Raw genomic sequence first — 11,584 nt, 5'->3', positions numbered from 1 at the left:
TTCAGACCTACCATGCAAAGTGGTGTACATCCCACGACTACTCTCCGCAGGTCGTCCAACTGCCTAAAGAAAAATGAAAAAGACAACACAAAAAAAAACTTCATAGCGAGACTCAGTTCACAATAAAATATTTTTAAAAGCATTCAATACAATTCTAAAAGGTCTAGCAGTCCATCAGGAATGTGATGCATTAGACGTTGGACCAACAGCATAAAACAACCTCAGCAGAAGTAGAAGAATCTGCAATGAGGGGGAAACAAGGACGGCGATCAACTGGCAACCAAACACATTGGAGGGAATAACCCTCTGATGTTCAGGACACAGCCACACAACAACTGGATGTACAAGAAAGCTCATTAGGTGTCCGGCAGAAAAATAAAACCCATCTTTTTCTCCACAGCAGTCACCATCAACCAGGCATCAGACAAAGAGGCAGTAATGGCCCACACCTGTCGTTATAAAGGGGGAGCTCTCCAATCTGTACCTACCAGGGCGGTGCTAATCTAAACTGTCACCCACACACAAATAATGATTGTGTGTGTATGGACAACACAAAGGGTGCCCACTAGACAAACTATCTATCTATCTATCTATCTGTCTGTCTGTCTGTCTGTCTATCTATCTATCTATCTAGCTCATGCACCCACATTAAGCAGCTCCGTCTGTCTCCCTCACCGCCGCTAGGTGTCACTAACGCTCCCGGACGTCGTCGGGCAGGTCGCAGTAGAAGAAGACGGGAGGCCTCAGTGCGCGTGCGTAAACCACGTACACCGATGATCAGACAGTCTCTGCTGGATGCTAGCTGGCTAGCAGGCTAGCTTACGGTCTGTCAAGTCGCACACATTGAGCCAGGAGGGGAAGCGCGGCGGCGGAGAAGAAGCAGCAGAAGCAGGGCGACCCCAGCGCCCGCGACGAAATGGCCGGGCAGCAGTTCCAGTACGATGACAGCGGCAACACCTTTTTCTATTTCCTGACGTCCTTCGTGGGACTCATTGTGATCCCGGCCACATATTACCTCTGGCCCCGGGATCAGAATGCTGGTAAGGCCCGATGTCTGGCTCTGTGCTAACTTAGCTAACCAACTAACTAACCTCACAGCGTGTGTGGGCAGCGGCTTGCCTCGGTCTAACTCGCCGCCTGGCAGTCTGTTATCCGGGCTTAGCTCGCTAGCCGCTACATGCACAAGCAGCCACGACCGAGCGATGCAGCGACTTCATGTTAGCCAGTGTTCACAGCCTGGTGCAAGTCGAGCAGTGTTGACACGGGGACTACCCATCCTTCTTTACCAATTACCAGCCTATTAGCTGTCCCCCTGTCTTCACTCAGCCACAATTAGCTGCTGCTGCTGCTCCTGTGGGGGGACGTGGATGCTGACGTGCAGTTAAAGCTACATCAGCGTCCTGTGTCTTTATCGCCCTTCCCCTGGTGTAAGCTTATCTCCGTATCTGTTTGTCAACAATGCAGCTTATCACACACAAGTTGTGTAACACATGCTAACAAACTTCACTCGGCTGCTCCACTGGGAATGGCTGTATCGCCACTGAGAGTGTGGCTAGTTCTGATGGCAAAGATATTAGGTTATCCAAGATTAAATCATGGCATTAACACACTCATCTTTCATCCATGTTGTATTACAGTGAATTAAAGCTCATTTCTGTACTTGTATCACTGAATCCGGCATACACAATCCACTATAGCGATATTTTCTCTCTCTCTCCCTTGATTTCAAAGTCAAAGTGTGTACAGGACATGGACAAGATTGAAATGCCTTTTCTCTCTGACCCCCGGTGCATACAAGTAGACAGAACAGTACACAAAAACAGAACATATAAGTACGCAACACAATAAGTACTGCAAACACAGCACAGCGTAGTATGCAGTCATAAGGGACAAGGTGGATAGGATCAGAGAAGTGCAAAAATGGATTGAGAGTTTCAAGCACTTCCAAATAACTATACAATCACCAGTACTGATCATGACTGGTTAAACCATACTTATGTGTCAGTAAACCCTTTTACGTCCGTCCGTCCTCACAGAACAACTGCGTCTGAAGAGCCTGAGGAGGGTCCACGGCCGGTGTCTGTGGTACCGGCTCCGGCTGATGAAGTCCCAGCAGAGCATCGTCCCAACATTGAAGTGAGTCCGATCAAATTGGGTTTGTAGTTTGTGGTAGAAATAAAATGTGATGCTGACAGAATCAGGGAGAGTGAACGTCTCGCAACACAGTCTGTGAGAGATGAAACAACTTGGAATCATCTGAAAGCTGATCACTCTTCTTAGTTAAAGTTGGCACCTGCACTATTTAATTGTGGAAATATGTCAACTTGTTGTCTCTAAACCAAGTTCTGCTTCTTATTGATTACAAGGCACTTTCATGTTCTAAACTTGTTCTGCATTTTAATAACGGGTTTGGTTCCGTCTCCTTTGTTGCCAAATGTCACGTCACCTCTGTTGAGTTTGAGATGTGACTTGCCTGAGCTGAAATGTGTTCCTCATAACTCGCTGTAACACTTCAGTGTAGCTGGACAGTGGTGTTGCAACTGCAGTGTAAAGATGAGATATAGGCTTCTCTCCATGGTTTGTAGACAGACTCAGGTTTGCATTAAATGCACATATGGAAGTTTTGTTTTGGTTCTTTTTTGGCCCAAGTTCGGTTTATGTTGTTTTCCTGTGTAAACCTCTCAGTGATGTGTGCAGCTGGTGTAAACGCTGTGTTGCACTGTTTAACGTTTCTCTTAACAAGTCCCTGTTTTTCCTTAGTGTTGTTTACCCGTGCTGTTTGTGTGGGTTAATGGGAAGACGTGTGTTCGAGTGCTTCCCGCTCCGCTTTTCTCTTCTCGCTCATTAGATTCCTCCTCACAGAGCGTCTGTCTGAGCATCTCCTCTTTGTTCTGTCTCTGCCTTCTCATCTGTTCAGCTTCATACTTTCCACTCTCGTTCTGTCACTTGGCTAGACCAAAATCTATATTCTTAATTTGCACCGTTGCGTCTTCGACTGAAGCTGGTGGAACATGTTTTTTCAGGGGCATGAATGACAACGATTTTCTCTAATCTCAAGATCGTTTGCAGTTCCTCTTCACAACTGTATCATGAAGATGGTGTTGATGATTGAAATCTATCTTGTATTTTTCTGGTTGAGCTGCTCAGACAACTCTTGAGGCTTGTGAGTGGTTGGCATGGCAACAGATGCTGCAGCGCAGGCCATAGGGTTTTGCCATTGTCATGGAAACAAGTTCAACTTCCATGCATAAATACTAAACAACAATAATGTCGGGCCCGGTCCTGTCTCTTCTGCTCGTATTCAACATGTAAAGATGAGACGCGTTAAGTGTTTGAAAAACAATCGTCTTTCTAGCTTTAATATACTGAGAGCCTGTTTACATTGTAGGCCAGATTCTGCAGAATTATAATATAAAGTCATAATAACCCGATCTGCAGTGGGATCGTAAAAATGAGATAGGGACTGAGGATTTAGATGTTTGTGTGTAACATTTTCTCTGTGTGTGTGTGTGTGTGTGTTGCCATTTTCAGGAAAGCAGCCTTGTTATTTGGGTGGGCTGTGTTTCTGCTGCTAGCCTACAAGGTGTCCAAGCTGGACAGAGAGTACCAGGAGTACAATCCTTATGAAGTCCTCAACTTGGACCCGGTAAAGACGCACAAAACAAATTCTATGCTTTAATCCACAGAACCACTGAAGTCTTTAAAGTTTATGTATTTTTATCTCCCCTGAAGATATTAGATCCATATTTGGAACAAGATATTTAAAAACAAAGTATCCCTCGCATTTGACTGAATCTGTAATGTGTGACTAATAATTCTATTTCTGTATCCAGGGTGCGTCTCTGTCAGAAATCAAGAAGCAGTACCGTGTACTGTCACTCAAGTTCCACCCTGACAAAGGTGGTGATGAGGCCACATTCATGAGAATTGCCAAAGCCTACGCTGCGTGAGTGTCATTCATAACCCAGACAGCCAAACTGCATCTGCGATCAATAATGAAAGTAATCACCTTCTTCTGCCCGGCATTCGGTTTCTATTGATTACTTGTGTCTACTTGTTTTTCACCTCACAGTCTGACCAATGAACAGTCGCGAAAGAACATGGAATTGTGGGGTAACCCAGATGGACCAGGAGGTGAGTTTAAACACGGAGGGGTTGGTTTTGAATTCTGTAGATCAGAACGGTAACAGTTGAACAGTACCAAGAAGTTCTCATGGGTTTAAGATCCTAACTTTTCTTGAACAGCAGTATGTAAACTGGGGTTTCTGCCATTTTGGTCCATCGTCTCTTATGTCTCTCTTTCCAGCTACAAGCTTTGGTATTGCCCTACCTGCCTGGATCGTTGACCAGAAGAACTCAATGCTGGTATTTATTCATTGATTGTGTAGTTAAAATTTTTTTTTCCTTTTCTTAATTTGTGTTTTTTTATATTTGATGAGCAGAGAACCAATGTAATCAATAACCCAAAGATCTTAATGTTTTCCAGGATCCTTATTTATGCTATTCAGGTCTTATTTAAAACAAACTTTGGTCTCATGGTTTTTGTTTTCCTTTGCAGGTGCTATTGGTTTATGGACTTGCCTTCATGGTCATCCTTCCTGTCGTTGTGGTAAGTCATCATGATTTAATGCCAGTGTCTGTGGAATAGAGTGGGTCTTATTTCTTCTCATACCCTGGATGTTTCATTTTAATTTCCTCTGTCCTGCTTTGTTTCTCTCTCTGTATCTCAGGGCACGTGGTGGTACCGCTCCATCCGCTACAGTGGAGACCAGATCCTCATCAACACTACCCAACTCTTCATGCATTTTATGTACAAGACGCCAAACATGAACATGAAGCGTGAGTTTAATCCTTCTCACTTTTATCCCCCACAAATTGGCTGCACCAAACAGTCTTGAAATACAGTGTGTCCCTGTAGTTAATATAGTTTTTGGTTGAAAGACTGCTCTTTTTCACAAGTATTTATTCTTGACTATACTCGACCTCCAGGGTTGGCCATGGTGTTGACGGCGGCGTTCGAGTTTGACCCTCGCAGCAATAAAGAAGCTACAATACGACCAACAGACAACATAGAAGTGCCACAGGTATTTGCAGACATCCACACAACGTGCTTTGACTTGTGTGTGGAAAAGATAGATTGTCTAGAATTGAAAGGGAAAATTCCTTAAGTGTTTGGAATAAACAACCTGTCCATTGTCTTCCAGTTGATCCGTGAATTAGGAAATATTAACGTGAAGAAGAAGGAGCCTCCGTTCTGCTATCCCTACAGTTTAAAGGCCAGGGTCCTGGTGCTCGCTCACCTGGCTCGTATGGATGTATCAGAGGAGTTGGATGAAGGTAGGAGATGGAACATTTAAACACTTTGCATTTGATTGATTGGTTACATTTGATGATTTGGTACTGGCTTATCAGGTATTAAGTTTTCAATAGATGTATTAAGAGAGAGATGCTAAACTGTTTGTTTGTTTACACTGCTATACAGGGTAATGTGCATGCTCTGCTATCGCAAGCTGTCTGGGAGTGTCTTGTTTTGCTGTTTTTACATGTTTAATAAAACACAGTGGAGAAGGCTGATCTGTACAAGTTAACACGATAGTGAGAAATGTAGGTTCGTGGAAAAAACCTGTCATTTAATCTGTCATTGTGACTGAACACAAATCCACATCATGGACAACACGCGTCATGTGTTTGGACAGCTTTCCGGAATGATCTGCATCATAGTGTTTTTCTCTGTTTTTGTAAGAAACATGACCCAGGTCAGGAACATGTTATGCAGAACATGTTTATTCTGTTTCCAGATCAGAGGTTTGTGGTGAGAAAGAGTCCGCCTCTCCTGCAGGAGATGATCAACGTCGGCTGTCAGCTCACTATGATGGCCAACAGCAGAGGAGGTATATGATATAATATACATATATATATTAATGTGGCCAAAAGTAGTAGCACATTGAATGATTTAAGAAATGGTTCGGTCAGTCATTGCTTTTTATCTTGTGCTGTGTAGGAGTAATCACAAGCTTGAGCCACATTTTCCAGTGTTAAATAATCATAGTCTGTGAATGTTTAAAAGCAGTGAGGCTGTGTATCTATAAAACTAAACACTGTCAAAGTAAACAGTTTGTTGTAAACATACATATATTTTTTATTTCTGTGTCATGCCAATGCATTTGGCACATCCCTTTTTTGGGATAAGAAGACACCCCTGATTTACAAACCCCTACATCTTCTTCTGGGATTACAGATTCAGAACGTGGGGGGAAAAATCACTAAAGAAAAATCAAAAGTAGTAAAATTATTATTAGTAATTTATATCTTGTATTCAAACGCTTCTCATGGATGGATAAATTGATATATTGTGATGCCTTGATGTGTTTTTCATGAATGCTGACATGTGCACATCGTCATGTCTCTGTGCAGGTTTCCACGCTCCTCGGCTGGTAACCATAGAGAACTGCATGAAGCTGACCCAGATGAGCGTGCAGGGCCTGCAGGAGTCAAAGTCACCACTCCTGCAGCTGCCCCACTTTGAGGAGGAGCACCTCCGCTACTGCATCTCCAAGAAGGTACCTGCCACCTGTCTGTATGTGCACACATGCACTGTGGTTGAGCAGTTTTTAAAGTAACTACATTATGTGTCCTTGACTCTTCAGTATAAAGTTCGGAGCCTTCAGGACCTGGTGAGTCTGAAGGACTCGGACCGACGCAGCATGTTGCGTTTCCTGGGGGAGGAGAAGTACGATGAGGTCATGTCTGTGTTGGGCAGCTTCCCTCACATCACTATGGATACCAAACTGCAGGGTCAGTCCTAAAATCAGATTTGTTTGTTTGTTTGAGATCGTTTTGACTTAAAACACTCCCATTAGCTGTCAATGAAGTTGCTTTTCTTTTGTCGCCGGAAGAGGATTTACTGTGGTACAATTTTTCTTACTGTAAATGTAGATATGCTACTGCTGCTGATTAACTACAGAGTATAGTGAAGATGACATCAAAATGTAGCAAAAGATGTAGGACATGAATAAAACTTTGATCTGGAAAATAAATTCTTGCAAGCAATGCTTGGGCAATAACTGATAAAAAAACAAGCAAACTTGTGATGAGGTTTGAGCGAAAGCTTGAATTGAATTAACTCTCTGCATAGTGTCAGACAAACTAGATGTTGTCTGTGTCTATTTTAAGACATTTCAAGCTCCTTTTATTCTCTTCCCCAGTCCTTGATGATGAAGACAGCAATAACATCACCGCAGGCTCTATCGTCACAGTAACTGTCACCTTAACCAGAAAACGGATGGTGGTAAGGAATGATGGCATTAGGTTAAACACTGACACAATTGTGAGTTAACAGAAAGAAATTTCTGTGAATAAAATGTACTTAGTATGTTGCATGCATGCATTTCCATGGAAGACCACTAGAGTGTGCTGTTCACTGTATGCAAGGTTGAAAAACTTGAATTTGAATGCTGTGTGTGTGTGTCTGTGTAGGACATGTTTGAAAAAGAGCAGGACTCAACACCGTGTACAGGAGAGGAGGTTGCCACTACAGAGGAAGCAGTAAGGATAACACACATAAACACCAACTAACACTTTATTATTATTTATAAGTTTGCATTAGACTAAGCGACTAATAAAAGTTAGATTTTTCAGACATCTTGTGTTCACCTAACCTTCCTGTGTGTCCGTGCGTGTGTGTATATAAAGCAAGCAGACGCAAGTAAAGCCAAAACCAAAGTGTGGCAGAACAAGAGTAAAGGAGCCAAGAAAACAGCCAAGTCCAAGAAGAAAAAATTAACGAAGAAGAAGCCCACTCCTGCGCCTGCCAAAACCAAACAGGCCAACGGCAACGTGGCAGGAAACGTAAGTCTGCAGCGACAACTGACTTGGAACGTCATAAATATATAATATAAATATATCATATATCATATAAACATGCTGCCTATTTAATATATTCCTGTCGCCCGTGTTGATGTTGCAGGAAGTCGTAGCAGCAGCAGCAGCACCAGCAACAACACCAGCAACAACACCAGCAACAACACCAGCAACACCAGCAGCAGTAAAGGAGGAAGAGGACGAGGCATCAGACAAGGGCAGCGAATCAGACGAGGGCGAAGCCACCAAGGACTCTCCCAGTGAGCGAGACGAAGACAGCGACAAGCAAAGCGACACAGAGGTGGACGAGATCGCTGGAGACGACGAAGAGGTCAGAGAACTTTACATGGGTTCATAGGCTAGTAATGATTCAATTTACATATTTTACGTTTAATGAGTGTAAAGGAAACATCGCCTGCATCCTCCACTGTCCACATCTCCCCCTCAGGAGTGGGAGGCGTTGCAGCAAAGCATCCAGCGGCGAGAGCGGGCCCTGCTCGAGACCAAGTCGAAGGTGACGCACCCCGTCTACAGCCTCTACTTCCCAGAGGAAAAGCAGGAGTGGTGGTGGCTGTACATCGCCGACCGGCGAGATCAGACCCTCGTCTCCGTGCCCTACCATGTGTGCACGCTACAAGACACAGAAGAGGTAAGCGCGTGTGTGTGATTCCTTGTGGGGACTTTTTACTGATTATACATTATAATTTGAAGTCCAGATTACAGTTAGGTTGAGTGTGTGTGTGTGTGTGTGTGTGTGTGTGTGTGTGTGTGTGTGTGTGTGTGTGTGTGTGTGTGTGTGTGTGTGTGTGTGTGTGTGTGTGTGTGTGTGTGTGTGTGTGTGTGTGTGTGTGTGTGTGTGTGTGTGTACTGGCAAGTTCTTGCAAAAAACAGCAGAGCCCACAGGAGGTGAGTGTATGACTCGACGTTTTTTGATGAATCTTTCAGTTCATAAAACGTGCATTATGTTTTCGGAGAGCCCAAGGTGACTTCTTCAAATTACTTGAGTTCTCCAAAATCCTCGAGGAGCAGAAAGTAAAGGTGTGTGTATGTGTTCACACCTTATTAATTTAAAGTGTGTGTTTCACCGTACCCCCCTCACACACCCTGTTACTAGGTAACCATTTGCACGTGTGTCGCTATTTCTTCAAGGGGTGTGCGAATGTGTGTGTGAGTGTTTATTTTGCACAACCTGCACCTCTGATCCTGCTGTTCTCCAGCAGCAGCAAGGATCGACGGTGAGGTAAAAGCTTAATGAGGCTGCTCTGCATGACCAGCTGTCACCGCTCTGAAGGAATGTCAGAGCCAGAGGTGACCCGCACGTGCAGAACAGTTCAATCAATTATTGTCACTTCAACAACCTCCTGTTGTTGGTGCTGTGGGAACGCTGATTCGCCGTGTGCGTGTTTGACAGACGTGTTTCCTTTCTCTGGATAGCGAGGGCAGAAGGGCCGTGTTCATCAACATGGCAGAGCTGTGGATTTGCCGCCGTGTTCACAGCTCATTCTCACACACTGAATAATGATTAGCCTCATTGTGCTGATAATTAGATGTTTGCCATATGTAATTGTACGACATGGTAATCACAGCTTGAGGTAATGCTGGTCTAATATTTACAGTTGGACCCCATCATCGGGTGATTGATGGTGTGTGATTACCTCCCGCACTGCATCCCGGTGCAGCTAGATGATTAGATAGACCCATCACCAGTAACAGCAGATATGTGTTGAGGTTGTGATGTTTAGCCGTGTTGGTGTGCTGCCCCTGGAAGTGTTTCTGGTTTGGATGAATAAAAGAAGTCGAAACCTCGTTAAAGGCTGATGACACCCACTTTGTTTTCTACATGATTTTGACAGTAACAAGTCCTAAAATCCTTTGCTGTAATGTAATGTAGTACTTAATATGTCAAGTTATCATGTTCCCTGCTGGATGATTGCATATTAAGTGATTCTGTGATAACATTAAACAAGGGTGCGTGTGTGTGTGTGTTTTCCAGGTGGAGCTGAAGTTCCCAGCTCCTTCCAAAACGGGGAACTACCAGTATTCAGTCATCCTCCGCTCTGATTCCTACCTGGGACTGGACCAGATCAAACCACTAAAGGTATCAATAAAGCTGTGTGTGTGTGGTTTCATGGTGAATGCTCATTAGTGGCTCCAGCAGTTTAATCGTCTGTTTCATCAGCCAAATCAGTGTAAATTGTCCTGGATGTGATGGTTGTTTTTCTGCCAAAACAGCCGAGACAATAGCTGAACAACAATGGTGTTAATTCCTGCCGAGGTGTTGGGAATAGGGGGAAACTGTTGCAAGCCAAACCAGTGAATTAATTATATTTATTCTTGTAGTATTTGATTTTAGAACCTGTTAAACATTTAGTGCAGTGCATGTGTGAATCAATCAAGTTTCATAACTTATCTGGAATTATTGTAGAGTGCTGCATCTTTCATGCTATGACAACACCAGTCTAAAATAATCTTTGACTGAAGCACAAAAATGTTTCTTAAAATTTGGTTTTGAACATTTAACTGATAGCAACATGTTTTTCTTAAATTGCTGATCAAAGTGGCATAAAGTTTAAGATTCTTAAAGGTTCAAGTTCTGTGGAACTGGAGATTCAACTCTCTGTGTCCCTCGTGTTCTCTCAGCTGGAGGTCCACGAGGCCAAGGCCATGATGGACAACCACCCCCAGTGGGACATCCCCGACACGGAGGAGGAGGACGAGGAGCAGGAGGACAGCGACGGCATCGAGGAGAGTGAAGACGACGACGAGGACAACGACTGAACGGGGACACACACATTCGCGCGCACACACACGCTCAGCCTTCTCCCATGGACTGGCCACACACCCACCCCTGAACCCACGAACGGCAGAGAGAGAGAGACAGCGAGCGAGGAGCAGCGATGCCCTGCCTCTCACACACACACACACACACACACACACACACACACACACACACACACACACACACACCACACACACACACACACACACACACACACACACACACAACACACACACACACACACACACACACACACACACACACTCATTTGGGCAATTTATACACACAGAGCCCTCCTGCTCTTCCTCGTCTATGTTACCCTTACAATGACATGGACTGTGACCATTTCCTCTTTTCTACAGTGACTCGTTCCTTCGCTTTCCGTCGCTGGCGGAAGAGAATTCTGTGAATACTTAACCAGGCCCATGTGTGCGAGTGGGTGTGCATGTGAGGCGGTGTGCGTGTGCGTGGGTGTGTATGCTGCGCTGTTTGTAGCCTTGTATGTGTTTGTACAGGTATGAAAGGTTGACACACTGTGGACTGGAGGACCTATTAATCTGGGCTCTTTTCTCGAAGGGGGGGAGAGGGGATGTGTAACAGCTAATTCCGTTTTTTGCGACATTAACGAGAAGAAAACAACAAAAAAACGCCCGACCTCATGACGTAACTCGCGCTCCAAACTTTTTAAAAAATCACTCACGCACCGATGTTTTCCACGTCAATGAAACCTTCTATTGTACACTTAAACTGCAGAAGTGTGAGCTTTAGCCCTGTTCGTCGGGGATCACGTCCAAGTCAACACTTTGGCAGGGGCACGGTTAAATCTTTTTTTTTTTTCTTCTTTTTATTTGGTCACACTAGCCAGCCAGTCACGTGTATGTACTTGTAATTACTGTATGTTGAAGGGGATGGATACTGGTCTCCTGTCAGTTCTGTCCATGATCC

The 11,584-nt window shown here is 44.3% G+C and overlaps 1 protein-coding gene across 2 annotated transcripts; it reads left to right on the top strand.

Moving 5' to 3' along the window:
- The first annotated feature begins 719 nt into the window (after nucleotides 1-719).
- Nucleotides 720-10,790, top strand: sec63 (SEC63 homolog, protein translocation regulator). Of its 2 annotated transcripts, none has more exons than XM_035143592.2 (20): nucleotides 720-1,040; nucleotides 2,037-2,136; nucleotides 3,532-3,646; nucleotides 3,834-3,946; nucleotides 4,073-4,134; nucleotides 4,307-4,365; nucleotides 4,559-4,609; nucleotides 4,731-4,839; nucleotides 4,990-5,084; nucleotides 5,205-5,337; nucleotides 5,799-5,891; nucleotides 6,415-6,560; nucleotides 6,648-6,795; nucleotides 7,206-7,327; nucleotides 7,477-7,545; nucleotides 7,693-7,848; nucleotides 7,967-8,191; nucleotides 8,309-8,509; nucleotides 9,854-9,958; nucleotides 10,501-10,790. In XM_035143592.2, exons 1-20 carry the CDS (start codon nucleotides 917-919, stop codon nucleotides 10,636-10,638), a joined length of 2,364 nt encoding a protein of 787 aa, XP_034999483.2. In that variant the 5' UTR covers nucleotides 720-916; the 3' UTR covers nucleotides 10,639-10,790. The 2 variants fall into 2 exon arrangements, with proteins under 2 accessions (XP_034999483.2, XP_034999484.2); XM_035143593.2 differs by having other exon boundaries at nucleotides 722-1,040; nucleotides 7,206-7,288; nucleotides 10,501-10,789.
- The last annotated feature ends 794 nt before the right edge of the window (nucleotides 10,791-11,584 follow it).

Source organism: Hippoglossus stenolepis, chromosome 20, assembly GCF_022539355.2.
Source record: "Hippoglossus stenolepis isolate QCI-W04-F060 chromosome 20, HSTE1.2, whole genome shotgun sequence".
Taxonomy (NCBI): domain Eukaryota; kingdom Metazoa; phylum Chordata; class Actinopteri; order Pleuronectiformes; family Pleuronectidae; genus Hippoglossus; species Hippoglossus stenolepis.
The sequence above is the reverse complement of the archived record's forward strand: the minus strand, read 5'-3'. Positions and strand labels throughout refer to the sequence as shown.

Excerpts from the sequence above, each read along its gene's own strand:
- sec63 (XM_035143592.2), top strand. The coding sequence starts at position 917 with ATGGCCGGGCAGCAGTTCCAGTACGATGACAGCGGCAACACCTTTTTC. Across the intron at positions 5,085-5,204 it reads ACAACATAGAAGTGCCACAG|TTGATCCGTGAATTAGGAAA; the intron begins GTATTTGCAGAC and ends ATTGTCTTCCAG. Across the intron at positions 8,192-8,308 it reads TCGCTGGAGACGACGAAGAG|GAGTGGGAGGCGTTGCAGCA; the intron begins GTCAGAGAACTT and ends TCTCCCCCTCAG.